At 47.4% G+C, this 27,091-nt stretch overlaps 1 protein-coding gene across 5 annotated transcripts in view; it reads right to left on the minus strand.

The window, feature by feature from the left end:
- LOC129865842 (RAS guanyl-releasing protein 2-like) overlaps window positions 1–27,091 on the minus strand; it is a 72,471-nt gene that overhangs the window by 14,813 nt on the left and 30,567 nt on the right. For all 5 annotated transcript variants that reach the window (XM_055938880.1, XM_055938879.1, XM_055938883.1 and 2 more), the window contains 6 exons: window positions 25,276–25,392; window positions 24,807–25,088; window positions 19,645–19,725; window positions 19,182–19,301; window positions 18,806–18,921; window positions 10,192–10,333 (listed from right to left, as the gene is read on the minus strand). In XM_055938880.1, the coding sequence (XP_055794855.1) occupies window positions 10,192–10,333; window positions 18,806–18,921; window positions 19,182–19,301; window positions 19,645–19,725; window positions 24,807–25,088; window positions 25,276–25,392 (858 nt within the window). The remainder of the gene's footprint in view (window positions 1–10,191; window positions 10,334–18,805; window positions 18,922–19,181; window positions 19,302–19,644; window positions 19,726–24,806; window positions 25,089–25,275; window positions 25,393–27,091) is intronic.

Consider the following 27,091-nt stretch of genomic DNA (forward strand, 5'->3'; position numbering starts at 1 on the left):
ATACCCGCACTGTATCTGGTAGCTGTAGGCTATACCCACACTGTATCTGGTAGCTGTGGGCTATACCCACACTGTATCTGGTAGCTGTAGGCTATACCCGCACTGTATCTGGTAGCTGTAAGCTATACCCTCACTGTATCTGGTAGCTGTAAGCTATACCCGCACTGTATCTGGTAGCTGTAGGCTATACCCACACTGTATCTGGTAGCTGTAGGCTATGCCCACACTGTATCTGTAGGCTATACCCACACTGTATCTGGTAGCTGTAGGCTATACCCACACTGTATCTGGTAGCTGTAGGCTATACCCGCACTGTATCTGGTAGCTGTAGGCTATACCCGCACTGTATCTGGTAGCTGTAGGCTATACCCTCACTGTATCTGGAAGCTGTAGGCTATGCCCACACTGTATCTGGAAGCTGTAGGCTATACCCTCACTGTATCTGGTAGCTGTAGGCTATACCCGCACTGTATCTGGTAGCTGTAGGCTATACCCACACTGTATCTGGTAGCTGTAGACTATACCCACACTGTATCTGGTAGCTGTAGGCTATACCCACACTGTATCTGGTAGCTGTAGGCTATGCCCACACTGTATCTGGTAGCTGTAGGCTATACCCACACTGTATCTGGTAGCTGTAGGCTATGCCCAAACTGTATCTGGTAGCTGTAGGCTATACCCACACTGTATCTGGTAGCTGTAGGCTATACCCACACTGTATCTGGTAGCTGTAGGCTATACCCACACTGTATATGGTAGCTGTAGGCTATGCCCACACTGTATCTGGTAGCTGTAGGCTATACCCACACTGTATCTGGTAGCTGTAGGCTATACCCTCACTGTATCTGGTAGCTGTAGGCTATACCCACACTGTATCTGGTAGCTGTAGGCTATACCCACACTGTATCTGGTAGCTGTAGGCTATACCCACACTGTATCTGGTAGCTGTAGGCTATGCCCACACTGTATCTGGTAGCTGTAGGCTATACCCACACTGTATCTGGTAGCTGTAGGCTATACCCACACTGTATCTGGTAGCTGTAGACTATACCCACACTGTATCTGTAGGCTATACCCACACTGTATCTGGTAGCTGTAGGCTATACACTCACTGTATCTGGTAGCTGTAGGCTATACCCACACTGTATCTGGTAGCTGTAGGCTATACCCACACTGTATCTGGTAGCTGTAGACTATACCCACACTGTATTTGTAGGCTATACCCACACTGTATCTGGTAGCTGTAGGCTATACCCTCACTGTATCTGGTAGCTGTAGGCTATGCCCACACTGTATCTGGTAGCTGTAGGCTATACCCACACTGTATCTGTAGGCTATACCCACACTGTATCTGGTAGCTGTAGACTATACCCACACTGTATCTGTAGGCTATACCCACACTGTATCTGGTAGCTGTAGGCTATACCCACACTGTATCTGGTAGCTGTAGGCTATACCCACACTGTATCTGGTAGCTGTAGGCTATACCCGCACTGTATCTGGTAGCTGTAGGCTATGCCCACACTGTATCTGTAGGCTATACCCACACTGTATCTGGTAGGTGTAGACTATACCCGCACTGTATCTGGTAGCTGTAGGCTATACCCGCACTGTATCTGGTAGCTGTAGGCTATACCCACACTGTATCTGGTAGCTGTAAGCTATACCCGCACTGTACCTGGTAGCTGTAGGCTATACCCACACTGTATCTGGTAGCTGTAGGCTATACCCACACTGTATCTGGTAGCTGTAGGCTATGCCCACACTGTATCTGTAGGCTATACCCGCACTGTATCTGGTAGCTGTAGGCTATACCCACACTGTATCTGGTAGCTGTGGGCTATACCCACACTGTATCTGGTAGCTGTAGGCTATACCCGCACTGTATCTGGTAGCTGTAAGCTATACCCTCACTGTATCTGGTAGCTGTAAGCTATACCCGCACTGTATCTGGTAGCTGTAGGCTATACCCACACTGTATCTGGTAGCTGTAGGCTATGCCCACACTGTATCTGTAGGCTATACCCACACTGTATCTGGTAGGTGTAGACTATACCCGCACTGTATCTGGTAGCTGTAAGCTATACCCGCACTGTATCTGGTAGCTGTAGGCTATACCCTCACTGTATCTGGTAGCTGTAGGCTATACCCACACTGTATCTGGTAGCTGTAGGCTATGCCCACACTGTATCTGTAGGCTATACCCGCACTGTATCTGGTAGCTGTAGGCTATACCCTCACTGTATCTGGAAGCTGTAGGCTATGCCCACACTGTATCTGGAAGCTGTAGGCTATACCCTCACTGTATCTGGTAGCTGTAGGCTATACCCGCACTGTATCTGGTAGCTGTAGGCTATACCCACACTGTATCTGGTAGCTGTAGACTATACCCACACTGTATCTGGTAGCTGTAGGCTATACCCACACTGTATCTGGTAGCTGTAGGCTATGCCCACACTGTATCTGGTAGCTGTAGGCTATACCCACACTGTATCTGGTAGCTGTAGGCTATGCCCAAACTGTATCTGGTAGCTGTAGGCTATACCCACACTGTATCTGGTAGCTGTAGGCTATACCCTCACTGTATCTGGTAGCTGTAGGCTATACCCACACTGTATCTGGTAGCTGTAGGCTATACCCACACTGTATCTGGTAGCTGTAGACTATACCTACACTGTATCTGTAGGCTATACCCACACTGTATCTGGTAGCTGTAGGCTATACCCACACTGTATCTGGTAACTGTAGGCTATGCCCACACTGTATCTGTAGGCTATACCCACACTGTATCTGGTAGCTGTAGACTATACCCGCACTGTATCTGGTAGCTGTAAGCTATACCCACACTGTATCTGGTAGCTGTAGGCTATGCCCAAACTGTATCTGGTAGCTGTAGGCTATACCCACACTGTATCTGGTAGCTGTAGGCTATACCCGCACTGTATCTGGTAGCTGTAGGCTATACCCACACTGTATCTGGTAGCTGTAGGCTATGCCCACACTGTATCTGGTAGCTGTAGGCTATACCCACACTGTATCTGTAGGCTATACCCACACTGTATCTGGTAGCTGTAGACTATACCCACACTGTATCTGTAGGCTATACCCACACTGTATCTGGTAGCTGTAGGCTATACCCACACTGTATCTGGTAGCTGTAGGCTATACCCGCACTGTATCTGGTAGCTGTAGGCTATACCTACACTGTATCTGGTAGCTGTAGGCTATGCCCACACTGTATCTGTAGGCTATACCCACACTGTATCTGGTAGGTGTAGACTATACCCGCACTGTATCTGGTAGCTGTAGGCTATACCCGCACTGTATCTGGTAGCTGTAGGCTATACCCACACTGTATCTGGTAGCTGTAAGCTATACCCGCACTGTACCTGGTAGCTGTAGGCTATACCCACACTGTATCTGGTAGCTGTAGGCTATGCCCACACTGTATCTGTAGGCTATACCCGCACTGTATCTGGTAGCTGTAGGCTATACCCACACTGTATCTGGTAGCTGTGGGCTATACCCACACTGTATCTGGTAGCTGTAGGCTATACCCGCACTGTATCTGGTAGCTGTAAGCTATACCCTCACTGTATCTGGTAGCTGTAAGCTATACCCGCACTGTATCTGGTAGCTGTAGGCTATACCCACACTGTATCTGGTAGCTGTAGGCTATGCCCACACTGTATCTGTAGGCTATACCCACACTGTATCTGGTAGGTGTAGACTATACCCGCACTGTATCTGGTAGCTGTAAGCTATACCCGCACTGTATCTGGTAGCTGTAGGCTATACCCTCACTGTATCTGGTAGCTGTAGGCTATACCCACACTGTATCTGGTAGCTGTAGGCTATGCCCACACTGTATCTGTAGGCTATACCCGCACTGTATCTGGTAGCTGTAGGCTATACCCTCACTGTATCTGGAAGCTGTAGGCTATGCCCACACTGTATCTGGAAGCTGTAGGCTATACCCTCACTGTATCTGGTAGCTGTAGGCTATACCCGCACTGTATCTGGTAGCTGTAGGCTATACCCACACTGTATCTGGTAGCTGTAGACTATACCCACACTGTATCTGGTAGCTGTAGGCTATACCCACACTGTATCTGGTAGCTGTAGGCTATGCCCACACTGTATCTGGTAGCTGTAGGCTATACCCACACTGTATCTGGTAGCTGTAGGCTATGCCCAAACTGTATCTGGTAGCTGTAGGCTATACCCACACTGTATCTGGTAGCTGTAGGCTATACCCTCACTGTATCTGGTAGCTGTAGGCTATACCCACACTGTATCTGGTAGCTGTAGGCTATACCCACACTGTATCTGGTAGCTGTAGACTATACCTACACTGTATCTGTAGGCTATACCCACACTGTATCTGGTAGCTGTAGGCTATACCCACACTGTATCTGGTAACTGTAGGCTATGCCCACACTGTATCTGTAGGCTATACCCACACTGTATCTGGTAGCTGTAGACTATACCCGCACTGTATCTGGTAGCTGTAAGCTATACCCACACTGTATCTGGTAGCTGTAGGCTATGCCCACACTGTATCTGTAGGCTATACCCGCACTGTATCTGGTAGCTGTAGACTATACCCGTACTGTATCTGGTAGCTGTAGGCTATACCCACACTGTATCTGGTAGCTGTAGGCTATACCCACACTGTATCTGGTAGCTGTAGGCTATACCCACACTGTATCTGGTAGCTGTAGGCTATACCCACACTGTATCTGGTAGCTGTAGGCTATACCCAACCTGTATCTGGTAGCTGTAGGCTATACCCGCACTGTATCTGGTAGCTGTAGGCTATACCCGCACTGTATCTGGTAGCTGTAGGCTATACCCACACTGTATCTGGTAGCTGTAGGCTATACCCACACTGTATCTGTAGGCTATACCCACACTGTATCTGGTAGCTGTAGGCTATACCCTCACTGTATCTGGTAGCTGTAGGCTATACCCGCACTGTATCTGGTAGCTGTAGGCTATACCCTCACTGTATCTGGTAGCTGTAGGCTATACCCTCACTGTATCTGGAAGCTGTAGGCTATGCCCACACTGTATCTGGAAGCTGTAGGCTATACCCTCACTGTATCTGGTAGCTGTAGGCTATACCCGCACTGTATCTGGTAGCTGTAGGCTATACCCACACTGTATCTGGTAGCTGTAGACTATACCCACACTGTATCTGGTAGCTGTAGGCTATACCCACACTGTATCTGGTAGCTGTAGGCTATGCCCACACTGTATCTGGTAGCTGTAGGCTATACCCACACTGTATCTGGTAGCTGTAGGCTATGCCCAAACTGTATCTGGTAGCTGTAGGCTATACCCACACTGTATCTGGTAGCTGTAGGCTATACCCTCACTGTATCTGGTAGCTGTAGGCTATACCCACACTGTATCTGGTAGCTGTAGGCTATACCCACACTGTATCTGGTAGCTGTAGACTATACCCACACTGTATCTGTAGGCTATACCCACACTGTATCTGGTAGCTGTAGGCTATACCCACACTGTATCTGGTAACTGTAGGCTATGCCCACACTGTATCTGTAGGCTATACCCACACTGTATCTGGTAGCTGTAGACTATACCCGCACTGTATCTGGTAGCTGTAAGCTATACCCACACTGTATCTGGTAGCTGTAGGCTATGCCCACACTGTATCTGTAGGCTATACCCGCACTGTATCTGGTAGCTGTAGACTATACCCGTACTGTATCTGGTAGCTGTAGGCTATACCCACACTGTATCTGGTAGCTGTAGGCTATACCCACACTGTATCTGGTAGCTGTAGGCTATACCCACACTGTATCTGGTAGCTGTAGGCTATACCCGCACTGTATCTGGTAACTGTAGACTATACCCTCACTGTATCTGTAGGCTATACCCACACTGTATCTGGTAGCTGTAGGCTATACCCACACTGTATCTGGTAGCTGTAGGCTATACCCGCACTGTATCTGGTAGCTGTAGGCTATACCCACACTGTATCTGGTAGCTGTAGGCTATACCCACACTGTATCTGGTAGCTGTAGGCTATACCCACACTGTATCTGGTAGCTGTAGGCTATACCCACACTGTATATGGTAGCTGTAGGCTATGCCCACACTGTATCTGGTAGCTGTAGGCTATACCCACACTGTATCTGGTAGCTGTAGGCTATACCCTCACTGTATCTGGTAGCTGTAGGCTATACCCACACTGTATCTGGTAGCTGTAGGCTATACCCGCACTGTATCTGGTAGCTGTAGGCTATACCCACACTGTATCTGGTAGCTGTAGGCTATGCCCACACTGTATCTGGTAGCTGTAGGCTATACCCACACTGTATCTGGTAGCTGTAGGCTATACCCACACTGTATCTGGTAGCTGTAGACTATACCCACACTGTATCTGTAGGCTATACCCACACTGTATCTGGTAGCTGTAGGCTATACACTCACTGTATCTGGTAGCTGTAGGCTATACCCACACTGTATCTGGTAGCTGTAGGCTATACCCACACTGTATCTGGTAGCTGTAGGCTATACCCACACTGTATCTGGTAGCTGTAGACTATACCCTCACTGTATCTGTAGGCAATACCCACACTGTATCTGGTAGCTGTAGGCTATACCCTCACTGTATCTGGTAGCTGTAGACTATACCCACACTGTATCTGTAGGCTATACACTCACTGTATCTGGTAGCTGTAGGCTATACCCACACTGTATCTGGTAGCTGTAGGCTATACCCACACTGTATCTGGTAGCTGTAGGCTATACCCACACTGTATCTGGTAGCTGTAGGCTATACCCTCACTGTATCTGGTAGCTGTAGGCTATGCCCACACTGTATCTGGTAGCTGTAGGCTATACCCACACTGTATCTGGTAGCTGTAGGCTATACCCACACTGTATCTGGTAGCTGTAGGCTATACCCACACTGTATATGGTAGCTGTAGGCTATGCCCACACTGTATCTGGTAGCTGTAGGCTATACCCACACTGTATCTGTAGGCTATACCCACACTGTATCTGGTAGCTGTCGGCTATACCCACACTGTATCTGGTAGCTGTAGGCTATACCCGCACTGTATCTGGTAGCTGTAAGCTATACCCTCACTGTATCTGGTAGCTAGCTGTAAGCTATACCCGCACTGTATCTGGTAGCTGTAGGCTATACCCACACTGTATCTGGTAGCTGTAGGCTATGCCCACACTGTATCTGTAGGCTATACCCACACTGTATCTGGTAGGTGTAGACTATACCCGCACTGTATCTGGTAGCTGTAAGCTATACCCGCACTGTATCTGGTAGCTGTAGGCTATACCCACACTGTATCTGGTAGCTGTAGGCTATGCCCACACTGTATCTGTAGGCTATACCCGCACTGTATCTGGTAGCTGTAGGCTATACCCTCACTGTATCTGGAAGCTGTAGGCTATGCCCACACTGTATCTGGAAGCTGTAGGCTATACCCTCACTGTATCTGGTAGCTGTAGGCTATACCCGCACTGTATCTGGTAGCTGTAGGCTATACCCACACTGTATCTGGTAGCTGTAGACTATACCCACACTGTATCTGGTAGCTGTAGGCTATACCCACACTGTATCTGGTAGCTGTAGGCTATGCCCACACTGTATCTGGTAGCTGTAGGCTATACCCTCACTGTATCTGGTAGCTGTAGGCTATACCCGCACTGTATCTGGTAGCTGTAGGCTATACCCACACTGTATCTGGTAGCTGTAGGCTATACCCACACTGTATCTGGTAGCTGTAGGCTATACCCTCACTGTATCTGGTAGCTGTAGGCTATACCCGCACTGTATCTGGTAGCTGTAGGCTATACCCACACTGTATCTGGTAGCTGTAGGCTATACCCTCACTGTATCTGGTAGCTGTAGGCTATACCCTCACTGTATCTGGTAGCTGTAGGCTATACCCTCACTGTATCTAGTAGCTGTAGGCTGGAGTGCACGTGCCAAGACCAGAGTTGGCACAATCTCTGTATAACACAACATTTTATAGTTGAAAATGCGATGGAAACCACTGTATTTATGGCCTGTATTTATGGCCTGTATTTTTTTTATTCGGTACATGGGAATTTAACCGCAAAAGTTATTATATGTGCACTACTTTTATCTGCACCGAGTTAATTTGATGGAAACACCTCTCTGGTAAAAAAAAATACATTCAAAAATGCAGATTTTTGAACATTCGGATGAAAATCTGACAACAATTGGACGGAAAACGAGCTACTGATAGGAAGTGTGAGAGGGAAAGAGAAAATGAGCATTAGAGGTAGAAAGAGAGAAGTGGAAGAGAAGGGAGGTGGTGGGAGAGTGAGATCAAGCAGGCCCTAGGAGCCCACCGCGGGGGAACAATGACATGAAAGACTGGTCCAGGAGATCACAGCCACACCAGAGATCTGAGAACAGAGAATACCCTGACCCCACACACACACACACACACACACACACACACGGACGGACACACAAACACACATGGACGGACACACACACACACACACACAGCAGGGACCGACAGACGAACACAAACAAGCCTCGATGGCACCAAAACACTGACCAGACATGGCTTCAAAGAGTATATATTTTCTTTCCTAAACTAGACCAACAGGACATTAAAAACCTCCCATCAGTCAGACACCAAGAACAAGGGCTACATCCCACATCCACAGACACTAAACACCCATCCTTACAACTGAGCCCCTGTATAACCTGTATCTCCAGTCCCTAGAGCACTACAACACTCTGGGTACATACCAAATGGGCCCTGATCAAATATAGGGAAGAGGGTGCCAGTAGGGAATGCACTGTCCTATCTCCCAGCGAGTACCAAGACCCATTCACAGGAAGCTTCAGTAAGTATGTGATAAGACTGCAGCGGTGGCTGTCAGAGGAGAGACATTAAAACAATGTTGGATTGTGAAGAGAAGTCTGATCCACTCCATAATGGTGGCGGGTGGATTGTTTTTTCAGTGCAGAAAAATGGGAAGTTGAAATGTTGTGTTTGACCCGAAGCCAACAGGAAAGCAGGCCGGCAGGAAGTAGCTGGTGGCCCTGTCGCTCTGCCACACTGTCAACGAGCTAATCTTTTCTTCCTCCCTCCCTCCGTTTCATTTTTTATTACAATTTTCCCAGAAGGGCATGGAAATTCCACTTAGCGCCCCTTGTGTGAATCATCAGTGTGTGTAGAAGGTGGGGGCGGTGGGGTGGGGGTGGTGGGGTAAGTGTAAGGGGGTTTTTGGGGGGGGTTTAGAGAAAGAGTGTGTATGAGTCAGATGCTGTGTGTGTGTGTGTGTGTGTGTTTGTCGATGTGCTGCACCTCATCTCTCTCTGTCTGTGCACCTGTTCGTGGTCTCAGGAGCGGTCACCCAGTCACCTCAATATAAAGCCATCACTGGCTCTCATTACACACTCTGCTGACTCACTGGCCTTGTGTGAGGCAACAGAGAAGAACTCAGACACCACTCGGTCGGTCTCCTCACACAAGCACATGAAAAACAAGGCTTGTCAAGGACCCAATTACCTCCCTACTGTGTTACCGCACCATCCCAGTATTGTATCGCCAAATAATTGGCATGGCCTCTAGACCAGACCCAATATTAATACAGAATAATAAATGCGGTTACTGTGCAAATGTTGTAATTTATGCATTTGTCCAGAACTTTCACAAAAATATGTCAGAATACTCAGAGCGACAGGGCGTGTCCATACATTTTTTTCATTTAACCTTTATTTAACTAGGCAAGTCAGTTAAGAACAAATTCTTATTTTACAATGACGGCCTACCCCGGCCAAACCCTCCCCTAACCCGGACAGCGCTGGGCCAATTGTGCACCGCCCTATGGTACTCTCGATCATGGCCGGTTGTGATACAGCCCAGGATCGAACCAGGGTCTGTAGTGACGCCTCTAGCACTGAGATGCAGTGCCTTGGACCGCTGTGCCACTCGAGAGCCATCAATGGTCATCAATGACATTCTGTCCAAACGGCCCTTTCACCAATCAATTTAATCAATCCAATTAAAAATGCATTGAAGACCAAGGCTCTCTTTTGCAATTTAAATCATCTATTTTAAGACATTGTGCTAATTGGTCTGTATGAGTCTGCATTGTACTTTAGAGGGAGGATGGATGGTCAAACTGACCAGTGGATAAGATACTTACAAAGCCAGCGCAGTGTTCACAGAAGGTGGGTTTGACATAGGTGGTCTCTGTGAAGGTGTGGATGAAGCCCATCTTACAGTTGAGCAGAGAGCTGGCCTTCATGAAGTAGTCGATCATCTCTTCCCGGCTGATCTGCCCATCTCTGGAGGGAGAGGAGAGGTGGGGAGGAGGAAGGGGAGAAGAGAGAGAGAGAAAGGTCACCTGCCATTGGCCTAAAGAGCCGGGAACCCAGACTTCATCAAAGAAATTGGAAATACAGACATTTTCATCTCAACAGAGAAAAATGTCCTGATGTGTGCTACCTCTATCCCCCTAATAGAATCCCCATACTTTAATGATGACAGCTTCTCCATCAACCATTTCCAGGTACTAGTCTGTGGCGGCCTAAATGCCAGAACTGGACAAGACCCTGACACTCTTAACACACAGGGGGACAAACACCTACCTGACAGCCTTCCCCTCCCAAATATACCCTCCTAGACACTACGGAAAAACAACCAACAACAAAAGATCACAACTCCTGCAGCTCTGTCGCACGCTGGGTTTGTACATAGTCAATGGTAGGCTTTGTGGGGACTCTTACGGTAGGTACACCTATAACTCATCTCTTGGCAGTAGTACTGTAGATTACTTTATCGCTGACCTCAACCCAGAGTCTCTCAGAGCATTCGCAGTCAGCCCACTGACACCCCTATCAGACCACAGCAAAATCACAGTCTACTTGAACAGAGCAATACTCAATCATGAGGCATCAAAACCAAAGGAACTGCATAATATTAAGAAATACTATAGATGGCAGGTAGTGTAGAAACCTACCAAAAAACTATTAGGAAACAAATTCCATCCCTTTTAGACAACTTCCTGGACATAACGTTTCACTGTAATAGCGAAGGTAGTAGAAAACCTAAACAGTATATTTGGACCTCTAAGCTCCCATATCAAATCAAAAAATTAAGCAGACAACTGAAGAAAATTAACAACAATGACAAATGGTTTGATGAAGAATGAAAAAAACGAAGAATGAAATTGAAGAAACAAACAACACGAAGAGTTATCTATCCAAAATGGAGATGTATGGATAAACCACTTCAATCTTTTTGGCTCCATAACAAAGAACAAACAACAAAAACATACCTGATCAAAAACAAATCTTAGAATCAACTATTAAAGACTACCAGAACCCACTGGAATCTCCAATTACATTGAATGAACTACAGGACAAAATACAAACTCTCCAACCCAAAAAGGCCTGTGGTGTTTGATGGTATCCTGAATGAAATGATCAAATATACAGACCACACATTCCAATTGACAAACAAACAAACCAAAACAATGGCAAAGTCTTCTCATGCTTTGTTGATGTAAAAAAATAAAGTTTGACTAAATTTGGCATGAGGGTCTGCTATACAAATTGATGGAAAGCAGTGTTGGGGGACAAACATACAACATTATAAAATCCATGTACACAAAACAAAATTGGCTAAAAACACAAACTTCTTTCTTCGGGGCCGTGGGGTGAGACAGGGATGCATATATCCTTATTCTAAAATGTATTCAATTGTTTTCTTTCCCTCATCAATCTAGACACAATACCCCATAATGACAAAGCAAAAACAGTTCTGGGGAATTGTTTGCTAATTTATTTATTTTTTAAACGGAAATCTCTCATTTACATAAGTATTCAGACCCTTTACTCAGTACTTTGTTGAAGCACCTTTGGCAACGATTACAGCCTCGAGTCTTCTTGGGTATGACGCTACAAGCTTGGAACATCTGTATTTGGGTAGTTTCTCCCCATCTTCTCTGCAGATCATCTCAATCTTTGTCAGGTTGGATGGGGAGCGTTGCTGCACAGCTATTTTCAGGTGTCTCCAGAGATGTTCGATCGGGTTTGGCTACCCACTCAAGGACATTCAGAGACCTGTTCCCCGATGCACCTCCTGCGTTGTCTTGGCTCTGAGCTTAGGGTCGTTGTCCTGTTGGAAGGTGAACCTTCTGAGGTCTGAGGTCCTGAGCGCTCTGGAGTAGATTTTCATCAAGGATCTCTCTGTACTTTGCTCCGTTCAAGTCTCCCAGTCCCTGCCACAACATGATGCTGCCACCACCATAGGGATGGTGCCAGGATTCATCCAGATGTGACGCATTGCATTCAGGCCAAAGAGTTTAATCTTGGTTTCATCAGACCAGAGAATCTTTTTTCTCATGGTCAAAGAGTCTTTAGGTGCCTTTTGGGAAAACTCCAAGCGGGTTTTCATTTGCCTTTTACTGAGGAGTGTCTTCCGTCTGGCCACTCTACAATAAAGGCCTGATTGGTGGAGCGCTGCAGAGATGGTTGTCCTTCTGGACGGTTCTCCCATCTCCACAGGGGAACTCTAGAGCTCTGTCAGAGTGACCATCGGGTACTTGGTCACCTCCCTGACTCCCCCGATTCCTCAGTTTAGTCGGGCGGCCAGCTCTAGGAAGAATCTTGGTTGTTCCAAACTTCTTCCATTTAATAATGATGGAGGCCACTGTGTTCTTGGGACTTTCAATGCTGCAGAAATGTTTAGGTACCCTTCCCCAGATCTGTGCCTCGACACCTCCTGTCTCTGAGCTCTACGAACAATTCCTTTGACCTCATGGCTTGGTTTTTGCTCTTACATGCACTATCAACTGTGGGACCTTATATAGACAGGTGTGTACCTTTCCAAATCATGTCCAATCAATTGAATTTACCACAGTGGACTCCAGTCAAGTTGTAGAAACATCTCAAGGATGATCAATTGAAACAGGATGCAGCTGAGCTCAATGTCAAGTCTCATTGCAAAGGGTCTGAAGACTTATGTATATATATATGTATGTATATATATTTTTTTGTTATATATATTTTTACAAACGTTTAAAAACTGTTTTTGATTTGTCATTATGGGATATTGTGTGTAGATTGAGTATTTTTTTATCAATTTTTTAATAAGACTGTAACATAACAAAATGTGGGAAAAGGGGTCTGAATACTTTCCGAAGGCACATCAAGGTACATCAACGAATTGGCGAGGGCTCTAGAACAGTCTGCAGCATCCGGCCTCATGGTATTCCAAATAAGGTCTAGTTGCCAGGACCACAAATACAAATTCCATCTAGACATCGTTGTCCTAGACAACCCAAAAAACTATACATACCTCGGCCTAAAGATCAGCGCCACGGGTAACTTCCACAAAGCTGTGAACGGTCTGAGAGACAAGGTAAGAAGGGCCTTCTATGCCATCATAAATCAACATACCAATTAGGATCTAGCTAAAAATACTTGAATCAGTTATAGAACCCATTGCCCTTTATGGTTGTGAGGTCTGGGGTCTGCTCACCAACCAAGAATTCACAAAATAGAACTAACACGAAATTGAGACTCTGCATGCAAATTTCTGCAAAAAAAGATCCTCTGTTTACAATGTAAAACACCAAATAATGCATTCAGAGGAGAATTAGGCCGATACCCATTATCAAAATCCTTTTAAAGAACCGTTAAATTCTACAACCACCTAAAAGGAAGCGATTCCCAAACCTTCCATAGCAAAGCCATCACCTACAGAGAGATGAACCTGGAGAAGAGCACCCTAAGCAAGCTGGTCCTAGGGCTCTGTTCACAAACACAAACACACCCCACAGAGCCCCAGGACAGCAACACAATTAGACCCAACCAAATCATGAGAAAACAAAATGATAATTACTTAACACAATGGAAAGAATTAACAAATGAACTGAGCAAACTAGAATGCTATTTGGCCCTAAACAGACAGTACACAGTGGCAGAATACCTGACCACTGTGACTGACACAAAATTAAGGAGCACTTTGACTATGTACACTCAGTGAGCATAGCCTTGCTATTGAGAGAGGCCGGCGTAGGCAGACCTGGCTCTCAAGAGAAGACAGGTTATGTGCACACAGCCCACAAAATGTATGACCATATTAGAGACACATATTTCCCTCAGATTACACAGATCCACAAATAATTCTAAAACAAATCAAATGTCGATCAACTCCCATATCTACTGGGTGAAATACCACAGTGTGACATCACAGCAGCAAGATTTGTGACCTGTTGTCACAAGAAAAGGGTAACCAGTGAAGAACAAACACCATTGTAAATACAACCCATGTTTATGTATTTTCCCTTTTGTACTTTAACTATTTGCACATCGATACAACACTGTATATAGACATAATATGACATTTGAAATGTCTCTTTTCCTTTGGAACTGTGTGTAATGTTTACTGTTCATTTTTATTGTTTATTTCACTTGCTTTGGCAATGTAAACATATGTTTCCCATGACAACAAAGCCCCTTGAACTGAATTGAGAGGAGGGAGGGGGAAAGGAGGGAGGGGTAGGAGAGGGAGAGAGAGAGGCAGAAAGAGAATGAGAAAGTGAGCAATGGAGAGAGGGAGGGTGGGAGAGAGAGAGAGGGAGAGAGGGAGGGTGGGTGAGAGCGGAAGGGAGAGAGGGAAAGGGAGAGAGGGGGAGAGTGAGAGAGCAAGACGAGAGGAAGAGAGAGCGAGAGGGAGGGGTAGAGAGAGCAAGAGGGAGGGAGGGGTAGAGAGAGCGAGAGGGAGGGAGGGGTAGAGAGAGCGAGAGGGAGGGAGGGGTAGAGAGAGCGAGAGGGAGGGAGGGGTAGAGAGAGCGAGAGGGAGGGAGGGGTAGAGAGAGCGAGAGGGAGGGAGGGGTAGAGAGAGCGAGAGGGAGGGAGGGGTAGAGAGAGCGAGAGGGAGGGAGGGGTAGAGAGAGCGAGAGGGAGGGAGGGGTAGAGAGAGCGAGAGGGAGGGAGGGGTAGAGAGAGCGAGAGGGAGGGAGGGGTAGAGAGAGCGAGAGGGAGGGAGGGGTAGAGAGAGCGAGAGGGAGGGAGGGGTAGAGAGAGCGAGAGGGAGGGAGGGGTAGAGAGAGCGAGAGGGAGGGAGGGGTAGAGAGAGCGAGAGGGAGGGAGGGGTAGAGAGAGCAAGAGGGAGGGGTAGAGAGAGCAAGAGGGAGGGGTAGAGAGAGCGAGAGGGGTAGAGAGAGCGAGAGGGGTAGAGAGAGCGAGAGGGGTAGAGAGAGCGAGAGGGGTAGAGAGAGCGAGAGGGGTAGAGAGAGCGAGAGGGGTAGAGAGAGCGAGAGGGGTAGAGAGAGCGAGAGGGGTAGAGAGAGTGAGAGGGAGGCAGAGCGAGAGGGAGGCAGAGCGAGAGGGAGGCAGAGCGAGAGGGAGGCAGAGCGAGAGAGGCAGAGCGAGAGGGAGGCAGAGCGAGAGTGAGGCAGAGCGAGAGCGAGGCAGAGCGAGAGAGGCAGAGCGAGAGCGAGGCAGAGCGAGAGCGAGGCAGAGCGAGAGGGAGCGAGAGGGAGCGAGAGGGAGCGAGAGGGAGCGAGAGGGAGCGAGAGGGAGCGAGAGGGAGCGAGAGGGAGCGAGAGGGAGCGAGAGGGAGCGAGAGGGAGCGAGAGGGAGCGAGAGGGAGCGAGAGGGAGCGAGAGCAAGAGGGAGCGAGAGCAAGAGGGAGCGAGAGCAAGAGGGAGAGAGGGAGAGCGGGAGAGAGAGTGGGAGGGATAGCGAGCGAGATGGAGAGCGAGGGGGAGCGAGAGCGAGAGGGAAGGAGAGCGAGAGGGAAGGAGAGCAAGAGGGAAAGAGAGCGAGAGGGAGCGAGAGTGAGAGGAATGGAGAGCGAGAGGGAGGGCGAGCGAGAGGGAGGAGGAGCGAGAGGGAGGAGAGGCGAGAGGGAGGAGGAGCGAGAGGGAGGGATAGAGAGCAAGAGGGAGGGATAGAGAGCAAGAGGGAGGGATAGAGAGGGAGGGAGGGAGGGATAGAGAGGGAGATAGAGAGAGCGAGAGCGGGAGGGAGGGATAGAGAGTGAGAGCGAGAGGGATAGAGAGCGAGAGGGATAGAGAGCGAGAGGGATAGAGAGCGAGAGCGAGAGGGATAGAGAGCGAGAGCGAGAGGGATAGAGAGCGAGAGGGATAGAGAGAGCGAGAGGGATAGAGAGAGCGAGAGAGAGCGAGAGAGAGAGAGCGAGAGCGAGAGAGGCAGAGCAAGAGGGAGGCAGAGCAAGAGGGAGGCAGAGCGAGAGCGAGAGGGAGGCAGAGCAAGAGGGAGGCAGAGCGAGAGCGAGAGGGAGGCAGAGCGAGAGAGGCAGAGCGAGAGAGAGGCAGAGCAAGAGGGAGGCAGAGCGAGAGGGAGGCAGAGCGAGAGGGAGGCAGAGCGAGAGGGAGGCAGAGCGAGAGGGAGGCAGAGCAAGAGGGATAGAGAGCGAGAGCGAGAGGGATAGAGAGCGAGAGCGAGAGGGATAGAGAGCGAGAGGGATAGAGAGAGCGAGAGGGATAGAGAGAGCGAGAGAGAGCGAGAGAGAGAGAGCGAGAGCGAGAGGGAGGCAGAGCGAGAGAGGCAGAGCGAGAGAGAGGCAGAGCAAGAGGTAAGGCAGAGCGAGAGGGAGGCAGAGCGAGAGGGAGGCAGAGCGAGAGGGAGGCAGAGCGAGAGGGAGGCAGAGCGAGAGGGAGGCAGAGCGAGAGCGAGGCAGAGCGAGAGCGAGGCAGAGCGAGAGGGAGCGAGAGCGAGAGGGAGAGAGGGAGAGCGGGAGGGAGGCAGAGCGGGAGGGAGGCAGAGCGAGAGAGAGGCAGAGCGAGAGGGAGGCAGAGCGAGAGGGAGGCAGAGCGAGAGGGAGGCAGAGCGAGAGGGAGGCAGAGCGAGAGGGAGGCAGAGCGAGAGGGAGGCAGAGCGAGAGAGGCAGAGCGAGAGAGGCAGAGCGAGAGAGAGGCAGAGCGAGAGGGAGGCAGAGCGAGAGAGGCAGAGCGAGAGAGAGGCAGAGCGAGAGGGAGGCAGAGCGAGAGGGAGGCAGAGCGAGAGGGAGGCAGAGCGAGAGGGAGCGAGAGCGAGAAGGAGCGAGAGCGAGAGGGAGCGAGAGCGAGAGGGAGCGAGAGCGAGAGGGAGCGAGAGCGAGAGGGAGCGAGAGGGAGCGAGAGCGAGAGCAAGAGGGAGCGAGAGCAAGAGGGAGCGAGAGCAAGAGGGAGAGCGGGAGAGAGGGAGAGAGGGAGAGCGGGAGGGATAGCGAGCGAGATGGAGAGCGAGGGATAGAGAGCGAGGGGGAGTGAGAGGGAAGGAGAACGAGAGGGAAGGAGAACGAGAGGGAAGGAGAACGAGAGGGAGCGAGAGAGAGGAATGGAGAGCGAGAGAGAGAGAGGGAGGGAGAGAGAGAGAAGGAGAGGGAGAGGGACAGCGAGGGAGAGATGGAGAAGGAGAGAGAGCAAGAGGGAGAGAGAGCGCAAGAGCGAGAAATGGAGAGCGAGAGCAAGATAGAGAGGAGAAATGGAGAGCGAGAGATAGCGAAAGGTAGAGCGAGGGAGAGAGCGAGGGAGAGAGATAATGAGATGATTAACAAGATGTGTCTCCTTCCCGATCTAATGGTGCAATACTATAACATATATGGTTACAATATCAGTTACACGTGACTGTTGCTACGTAGACTATGTTTACAATATCAGTTACACGTGACTGTTGCTACGTAGCCTACGGTTACAATATCAGTTACACGTGACTGTTGCTACGTAGCCTACGGTTACAATATCAGTTACACGTGACTGTTGCTACGTAGCCTACGGTTACAATATCAGTTACACGTGACTGTTGCTACGTAGCCCACGGTTACAATATCAGTTATACGTGACTGTTGCTACGTAGCCTACGGTTACAATATCAGTTACACGTGACTGTTGCTACGTAGCCTACGGTTACAATATCAGTTACACGTGACTGTTGCTACGTAGCCTAAGGTTACAATATCAGTTACACGTGACTGTTGCTACGTAGCCTACGGTTACAATATCAGTTACACGTGACTGTTGCTACGTAGCCTACGGTTGCAATATCAGTTACACGTGACTGTTGCTACGTAGCCTACGGTTGCAATATCAGTTACACGTGACTGTTGCTGCATAGCCTACGGTTACAATATCAGTTATACGTGACTGTTGCTACGTAGCCTACGGTTACAATATCAGTTACACGCGACTGTTGCTGCGTAGCCTACGGTTACAATATCAGTTATACGTGACTGTTGCTACGTAGCCTACGGTTACAATATCAGTTACACGCGACTGTTGCTACGTAGCCTACGGTTACAATATCAGTTACACGTGACTGTTGCTACGTAGCCTACGGTTGCAATATCAGTTATACGTGACTGTTGCTACGTAGCCTACGGTTACAATATCAGTTACACGTGACTGTTGCTACGTAGCCTACGGTTGCAATATCAGTTATACGTGACTGTTGCTACGTAGCCTACGGTTACAATATCAGTTACACGTGACTGTTGCTACGTAGCCTACGGTTGCAATATCAGTTATACGTGACTGTTGCTACGTAGCCTACGGTTACAATATCAGTTACACGCGACTGTTGCTACGTAGCCTACGGTTACAATATCAGTTACACACGACTGTTGCTACGTAGCCTACGGTTACAATATCAGTTACACGCGACTGTTGCTACGTAGCCTACGGTTACAATATCAGTTATTCGTGACCATTGCTACGTAGCCTACGGTTACAATATCAGTTATTCGTGACCGTTGCTATGTAGCCGATGGTTAACAGTTGCTGAGATGCTGGTTTTGTCTCTCACTGGTTTTTGTCCAGTTCTCCAAACTTGCTGAGGTAGGGGAAGTTGTTCCTGATGATCTCAAACTCCTCCCTGGAGATGTGACCGTCCCCGTCCGTGTCAAAGTTCTTGAAGACAGACTGTAACCGAGGAAACACACATCACTACAGCATATCAAAACAGAGTACTACGGTTGTCATGACTGGGACTCGTTGTGATTAATAACAGGGTAGCTGTGAGGATAACTACTATGTTCCAAGTCAATTACATGGCCTCCACAAGGTGTAATTAGCCATCACTTGGATGTGAGTTAAACCAGACTAAATGCTGCGCTCACCATTGAGGACAGCATTCAGTCTGGTTCAACCAGGCTAGATGTGAGAGTCTTAGCGTAACGTACGTCCACCATCTTCTCTATGTGTTTGTTGATGACCGCAGGGTCGGCTTTGGGCTTCACCGACGCAGCCCACTCGTCAATCATCGATGGCTTGGGGGCAGGAGCAGGGGCGGAGCCGGAGTTCTGCCAAACCAATGAAAAGACGGGAACATAAATCAAATGACTTATAAAGCGGAAATTGTTGTCATTTCAGCAAAGATGGTTCTTAGAAGAGAGAGTTCCCAAACGAGAGAGTTCTCCAGAGACTTCCTAGAAGCAATAAAAGGGAAAAGTTGAGAACAACAGTGTTCAAGTCACATGATTAACACGAGGTTTCCTATAAGCTGTACAATAAGAAATAATGTGTTTCCTATAAGCTATAACAAGAATAGATTGACTTCCTATACAAGTTGTACGAACACAGAAGAAGTTCAATAAGATATAAGCTGGAAGAACACATTGGCCCCTATTGGCCCCTAGCTCTCACCGCCGGTTTAGCACTGCGTGGCTCTTTCTGTAGAGACAGCTGGTAGATCTCCTCTTCTGTGTGGTACTGGTCCAGAGACACCTGCAAAACATGACAACTTGATTGATATAGCTACTGCATATGGATACCATGACAACAGAGGAGAGAAGGAGAAGAATGCATTGCTGTTTCCAGAGCATCCCAGCTCTCTCTCATATCGAATAAATAATCATGGAATCCTTTTCCTTTTAAGGATCATGAATAAACCTAAAGAAATGTATTGATTGGACGAGGAGGCTTAAAGCCTGAACGGCGAGTTAACATTGGCCCTCCACAGTAAACCGTATTGCCATGGTTTCACAGACGTATTGACTTTTAACTCCATCTTCTAACATCTATCTAAACGAAGGCTGAAGTTGCATGAACCGTATAAAGCCAGTGAATTATATGATTGAGTATCGACCACTTCTAAACAAACTTCCACAGGTGTCCTTCAACTCATTAATGACTGTGAACAGAGTCTCTAATTAAAAAAATAAAGCACACAGAGTATATTTTGCAATAAAAAATAACCTGTCCACATTCAGCCCACCAATTATAATTGTAGTCTGTCATAACTTAAATCCTGCTATCTGGCAGGTCATTTTGGGGACCCGCTTCCAATTTCAAATATACATCATGGGATAATAGCCCCACCGGTATTGTACACCTGGAATGTGGTAAAAATATTCTAGGTGTGCACAGAAATAGCTAACCTAACACACTGCGATCCAGAATGTTATCGTCACAAAGCTTTCTTATTCAAACACCACACCCCTCAACCATCAATAACAACATTCAAATCAATAGAAATCTATAACCAAAATACAAGCACTGATTATTGGCTAAATGAAATTCAATTTCATCACAAACTTCAAATGTTACCAAATTATAAATATAGATTTCAAAATAGCATAACACCTCGTCAAGATCAAATAATTCAAACAAACGAAGACATTAACAATGTAAAGACTCTGATCTTAGCCTGGCCATAGAGACAGGACGCCATATAACAACATGGACGGTCAGACTCTGTGATCTTAGCCTGGCCATAGAGACAGGACGCCATATAACAACATGGACGGGTCCGACTCTGTGATCTTAGCCTGGCCATAGAGACAGGACGCCATTTAACAACATGGACGGTCAGACTCTGTGATCTTAGCCTGGCCATAGAGACAGGACGCCATTTAACAACATGGACGGGTCAGACTCTGTGATCTTAGCCTGGCCATAGAGACAGGACGCCATATAACAACATGGACGGGTCAGACTCTGTGATCTTAGCCTGGCCATAGAGACAGGACGCCATATAACAACATGGACGGGTCAGACTCTGTGATCTTAGCCTGGCCATAGAGACAGGACGCCATATAACAACATGGACGGGTCAGACTCTGTGATCTTAGCCTGGCCATAGAGACAGGACGCCATTTAACAACATAGACAGGTCAGACTCTGTGATCTTAGCCTGGCCATAGAGACAGGACGCCATATAACAACATGGACGGGTCAGACTCTGTGATCTTAGCCTGGCCATAGAGACAGGACGCCATATAACAGCATGGACAGGTCAGACTCTGTGATCTTAGCCTGGCCATAGAGACAGGACGCCATATAACAACATGGACAGGTCAGACTCTGTGATCTTAGCCTGGCCATAGAGACAGGACGCCATATAACAACATGGACGGTCAGACTCTGTGATCTTAGCCTGGCCATAGAGACAGGACGCCATATAACAACATGGACGGGTCAGACTCTGTGATCTTAGCCTGGCCATAGAGACAGGACGCCATATAACAACATGGACAGGTCAGACTCTGTGATCTTAGCCTGGCCATAGAAACAGGACGCCATTTAACAACATGGACGGGTCAGACTCTGTGATCTTAGCCTGGCCATAGAGACAGGACGCCATTTAACAACATGGACGGGTCAGACTCTGTGATCTTAGCCTTAGCCATAGAGACAGGACAGCCACGCGATCTCCATAGACAAACATTGGCAGTAGAATGGCCCGTACTGAAGAGCTCAGTGACTTTCAACGTGGCACTGTCATAGGATGCCACCTTTCCAACAAAATCAGTTTGTCAACATTTCTGCCCTGCTAGAGCTGCCCCAGTCAACTGTAAGTGCTGTTATTGTGAAGTGGAAACGTCTAGGAGCAACAACAGCTCAGCCGCAAAGTGGTGGCCACACAAGCTCACAGAACAGGACCGCCGAGTGTTGAAGCGCGTAAAAAACGTCTGTCCTCGGTTACAACACTCACTACCAAGTTCCAAACTGCCTCTGAAAGCCACGTCAGCACAATAACTGTTCGCAAGAGCTTCATGAAATGGTTTCCATGACCGAGCAGCCGCACACAAGCCTAGGAATACCATGTGCAATACCAAGCGTTGGCTGGAGTGGTGAAACGCTCGCTGCCAATGGACTCTGGACCAGTGGAAAAAAGTTCTCTGGAGTGATGATTCACGCTTCACATCTGGCAGTCCGACGGATGAATCTGGGTTTGGCGGATGCCAGGAGATTTGCTACCTGTCCCAATGCATAGTGCCAACTGTAAAGTTTGGTGGTGGAGGAATAATGGTCTGGGCTGTTTTTCATGGTTTGGGCTACGCCCCTTAGTTCCAGTGAAGGGAAATCTTAACACTACAGTATACAATGACATTCTAGACAAGTCTGTCCTTCCAACCTTGTGGCAACAGTTTGGGGGAAGGCCCTTTCCTGTTTCAGCATGTCAATGCCCCCGTGCACAAAGCGAGGTCCATACAGAATGGTTTGTCAAGATCGGTGTGGAAGAGCTTGACTGGCCTGCACAGAGCCCTGACCTCAACCTCATTGAACACCTTGAGGATGAATTGGAACGCCGACTGCAAGCCCAACATCAGTGCCCGACCTCACCAATTCTCTTGTGGCTGAATGGAAGCAAGTCCCCGCAGCAATGTTCCAACATCTAGAGGAAAGCCTTCCCAGAAGAGTGGAGGCTGTTATTGCAGCAAAGGGTGGACCAACCCCACATTAATGCCCATGATTTTGGAATGAGATGTTCAACGAGCAGGTACAAAACATTAAGAACACCTGCTCTTTCCATGACATAGACTGACCAGGTGAATCCAGGTGAAAGATATGATCCCTTATTGATGTCACTTGTTAAATCCACTTCAATCAGTGTAGATGAAGGGGAGGAGACAGGTTAAATAAGGAATATTAAGCCTTGAGACATGGATTGTGTATGAGTGCCATTCAGAGGGTGAATGGGCAAGACAACAGATTTAAATGCCTTTGAACAGGGTATGGTAGTAGGTGCCAGGATCACCGGTTTGTGTCCAGAACTGCAACACTGCTGGGTTTTTCACTCTCAACAGTTTCCCGCATGTATCAATAATGGTCCACCACTCAAAGGACATCCAGCCAACTTGACACAACAGTGGGAAGCATTGGAGTCAACATGGGCCAGCATCCCTGTGGAACGCTTTCAACACCATGTGGAGCCCATGCCCTGAGAAATTGAGGCTGTTCTGAGGGGCAAAGAGGGGGGGGTGCAACTCAAACAGCGACTGGCAGTATCGATCTCCCTCTAGATAACCGGGCTAATAAAGGAACTTGACAGGAAATCAACCTTTACATATCCCAATAGGAAGTGGGTGTTAGGTGAGGTTGAATCATGAATGGCAATTAAGAATGTGTGTGTGTGTGTGTGTGTGTGTGTGTGTGTGTGTGTGTGTGTGTGTGTGTGTGTGTGTGTGTGTGTGTGTGTGTGTGTGTGTGTGTGTGTGTGTGTGTGTGTGTGTGTGTGTGTGTGTGTGTGTGTGTGTGTGTGTGTGAGAGAGAGACAGAGAGAGAAAGTCTACCCACAGACGTCAGCTCAATGTCTAGAATTGATTTACATTTGGTTGAGTTGTCAACTAATGTGAATTCAACAGGAAATCAACACATGGAACCAACGTTGATTCAACCAGTTTTGCTGAAAACCAGAAATAGAGAATAGTTTTTCACTGTGCAAGCCAGAGTGCAGTGCACCATCCGATCTTAGCCAGAAGAAAACACAGGAATCATGAGAGTATTCACTATCACTTTTCACTGGAATGGAAAAGACATGGCAGTATCACAGTCTAACGTTATAAAATAAGCTTTATCTTCAGAGGAACAGGAGTGGGAATACATTTGAATAGCAGAAATCTGAATGCCCTTTCGAGGTAGTCATTAGCTATTTCCCAGCGGAACCTATTGGAATTTGCAATTCCTATTAGGCCAACAAGCTCCCTCTCCATCCTTGCACCCCCAACAGGTCACTTTCAATATATTCCCTAATTTTGAGTGACAGTCCTCCTCTTAGCCACATGCCATCATTGATTCCATTCATTTGTGGTAGATTACTATATTATTAGGTCACAGATGTCTCTCTCTTTATCTCTCTCTCTCAAAGGATTAATATGCATTCTTAACTGCCAATTAAGCTCCAACCTCTCATTAACATTTTCTTGGAAGTCCTTAACATAAGGTAACTCCTGCATACATAACCATATTATTTTATTGTTAATTATGCATATTCTTGTAAATTCTCTAGTTCACCATGGTAACACATAATTGCCAGGGATTTGTTGACAGATTATATATCAGTGTGTAAAAAAAGTTATAATTTCTAAACGAATCATCCTCCCTCTGCCACCTTAGGCCAGCAGTTTATCTCAATGCCAGTAACCAGGAAAACCCCAGATAAATTATGGTTACATCCAGATGAAATCTGCAACAGATAAATTATGGTTACATCCAGATGAAATCTGCAACAGATAAATTATGGTTACATCCAGATGAAATCTGTAACAGATAAATTATGGTTACATCCAGATGAAATCCGCAACAGATAAATTAATAAATAAACAGACATGGTATAAGAGTAAAGGTTGAATAAATGTCAAATGAAAACGTAGATACAATGATACATGAGAAACATACCACCCACCATTTAGCAGGAATATATGTCAAACACATTTAATACATTTTGAATATGACCCCCCCCCATCTATCTAGCCTGGGACCAGATCTGGTTGTTACTGTTTTGCCAACTCTTATGGTCATTGTCACTGCAAACTTGGCAAGACAGTGCAAACAGATCTGGGACCAGGCTATGTGACACTAACCGTAAGTAGGTTAAGTAGGTCTGTGTTGGCATCGATGCTGGGTGGCGTGGTCTGGATCAGCGCCAACTCCTGGAGGATAACATACAGCTGTTGGCTCTTGGCCAGGTTGACCCTGCTCTTGCCCGGGTCGGCCCAGTCGGACAGCGCCACGTGCACGGCGATCAGGTCCTTGAGGTGCACGCCCAGGATAGGAAAACGGAAGCCTGTGCAGTCGGCGAAACGACGTCGGTACTGGCTGTAGTTGCCGCACGACGTCACCAGTTCGATCAGGCTGTTGAACACCTGAGGGGATGGATGGATGAGGGAGGAAGGGTGAAGGAGAAGAGAGGAAGGATGGGGCATATGTGGGTTAACGTGTGCTAACATTTCTAAATCCTTTCTGTTTTCAGATAGTACTTGTGGTGGTAACACCAGGTTGTTGGTAAAGCGATAGCATGGAGTGTAGATAAGGCATGAGATGTTAGTTCACCTTGTTGGTCTCGTTGCTGATGTGTGACTGGGTGTCTTTGAGGCGAGATATGGAGCTGTTACTGAGCCCCCCCACCACAGCCATCAGAGTGTTGAAGTTCTGAAGCTGGAGCAGTTTCTATGGGAGAGAGAAGATGGAGAGAGATGTACTGTCTTACCCCTCCTACTTTCCTTAGTTTGCTACTGTACCTGAACTCTAAATGATTAACTAGCCTAGACCTACCTGAACTCTAAATGATTAACTAGCCTAGACCTACCTGAACTCTAAATGATTAACTAGCCTAGACCTACCTGAACTCTTAATAATGAACTAGCCTAGACCTACCTGAACTCCAAGCCTAGACCTACCTGAACTCTTAATGATTAACTAGCCTAGACCTACCTGAACTCCAAGCCTAGACCTACCTGAACTCTTAATGATTAACTAGCCTAGACCTACCTGAACTCCAAATGATTAACTAGCCCAGACCTACCTGAACTCTTAATGATTAACTAGCCTAGACCTACCTGAACTCTTAATGATCAACTAGCCTAGACCTACCTGAACTCCAAATGATTAACTAGCCCAGACCTACCTGAACTCTTAATGATTAACTAGCCTAGACCTACCTGAACTCCAAATGATTAACTAGCCTAGACCTACCTGAACTCTAAATGATTAACTAGCCTAGACCTACCTGAACTCTAAATGATTAACTAGCCTAGACCTACCTGAACTCCAAGCCTAGACCTACCTGAACTCTTAATGATTAACTAGCCTAGACCTACCTGAACTCTAAATGATTAACTAGCCTAGACCTACCTGAACTCTAAATGATTAACTAGCCTAGACCTACCTGAACTCCAAGCCTAGACCTACCTGAACTCTTAATGATTAACTAGCCTAGACCTACCTGAACTCCAAGCCTAGACCTACCTGAACTCTTAATGATTAACTAGCCTAGACCTACCTGAACTCCAAATGATTAACAGACAGAAAAATAAATAAAAATCAGAGAGAGAGACATGAGGCACTGTTTGTGTGTGTGTGTGTGTGTGTGTGTGTGTGTGTGTGTGTGTGTGTGTGTGTGTGTGTGTGTGTGTGTGTGTGTGTGTGTGTGTGTGTGTGTGTGTGTGTGTGTGTGTGTGTGTGTGTGTGTGTGTGTGTGTGTGTGTGTGTGTGAGACAGACATGGGGAAAAAAGAGAAGCCAATGTATGTGTGTAAGAGCCAGTGACAACAAGGATTTAAGAGAAACTGAGGAGGAGAAAAGGGAGAAAGATTGATAAGGAGCCAGGAGAAGAGAAGAGAGAAATCAGAGGGAGAGGGGGGTGGATGGAATTTGAGGCACACAATAAACCAGGAGATAGACACAACAAAAATCCTGGGAAGGTCACACACACACACTGAAGCAATAAGAGACACTCCTTGGCTACACTAGACTATTGCAGGGTCTTGTCTAATAATACCATTGAAACAGTAGGCAGAACAACGCACATTCTAATCATTGTGTCACAGTTGCAGTAGTACTTTGTGAATGGAGCTCCGCAGGGGCAAAGCCTTGCCCTTCAGCCCACATGACATCCAGTGAAAATCAATGGGGTCGCAGCTGTTTGGGAGGACTGCCAGCGGGCATTATTTGGTTAAGCTCAAATACCCGCCCGGTCGCTCCAATCAATGGGCAAAGCTCTGTGGTAGCCTTTCAGGCTGGAGGCTCTACTAAACTGCTGTATAAAGACCGACTAACAGTGACACTGACTAACAATGACAGGTATCAATAGCAAAGGGAATATCAGCATCTCTTGTCGATATGCCGAAGCGTTCCACTGTGTGACATAA

Source organism: Salvelinus fontinalis, chromosome 11, assembly GCF_029448725.1.
Source record: "Salvelinus fontinalis isolate EN_2023a chromosome 11, ASM2944872v1, whole genome shotgun sequence".
In the NCBI taxonomy this organism is placed as follows: Eukaryota; Metazoa; Chordata; class Actinopteri; order Salmoniformes; family Salmonidae; genus Salvelinus; species Salvelinus fontinalis.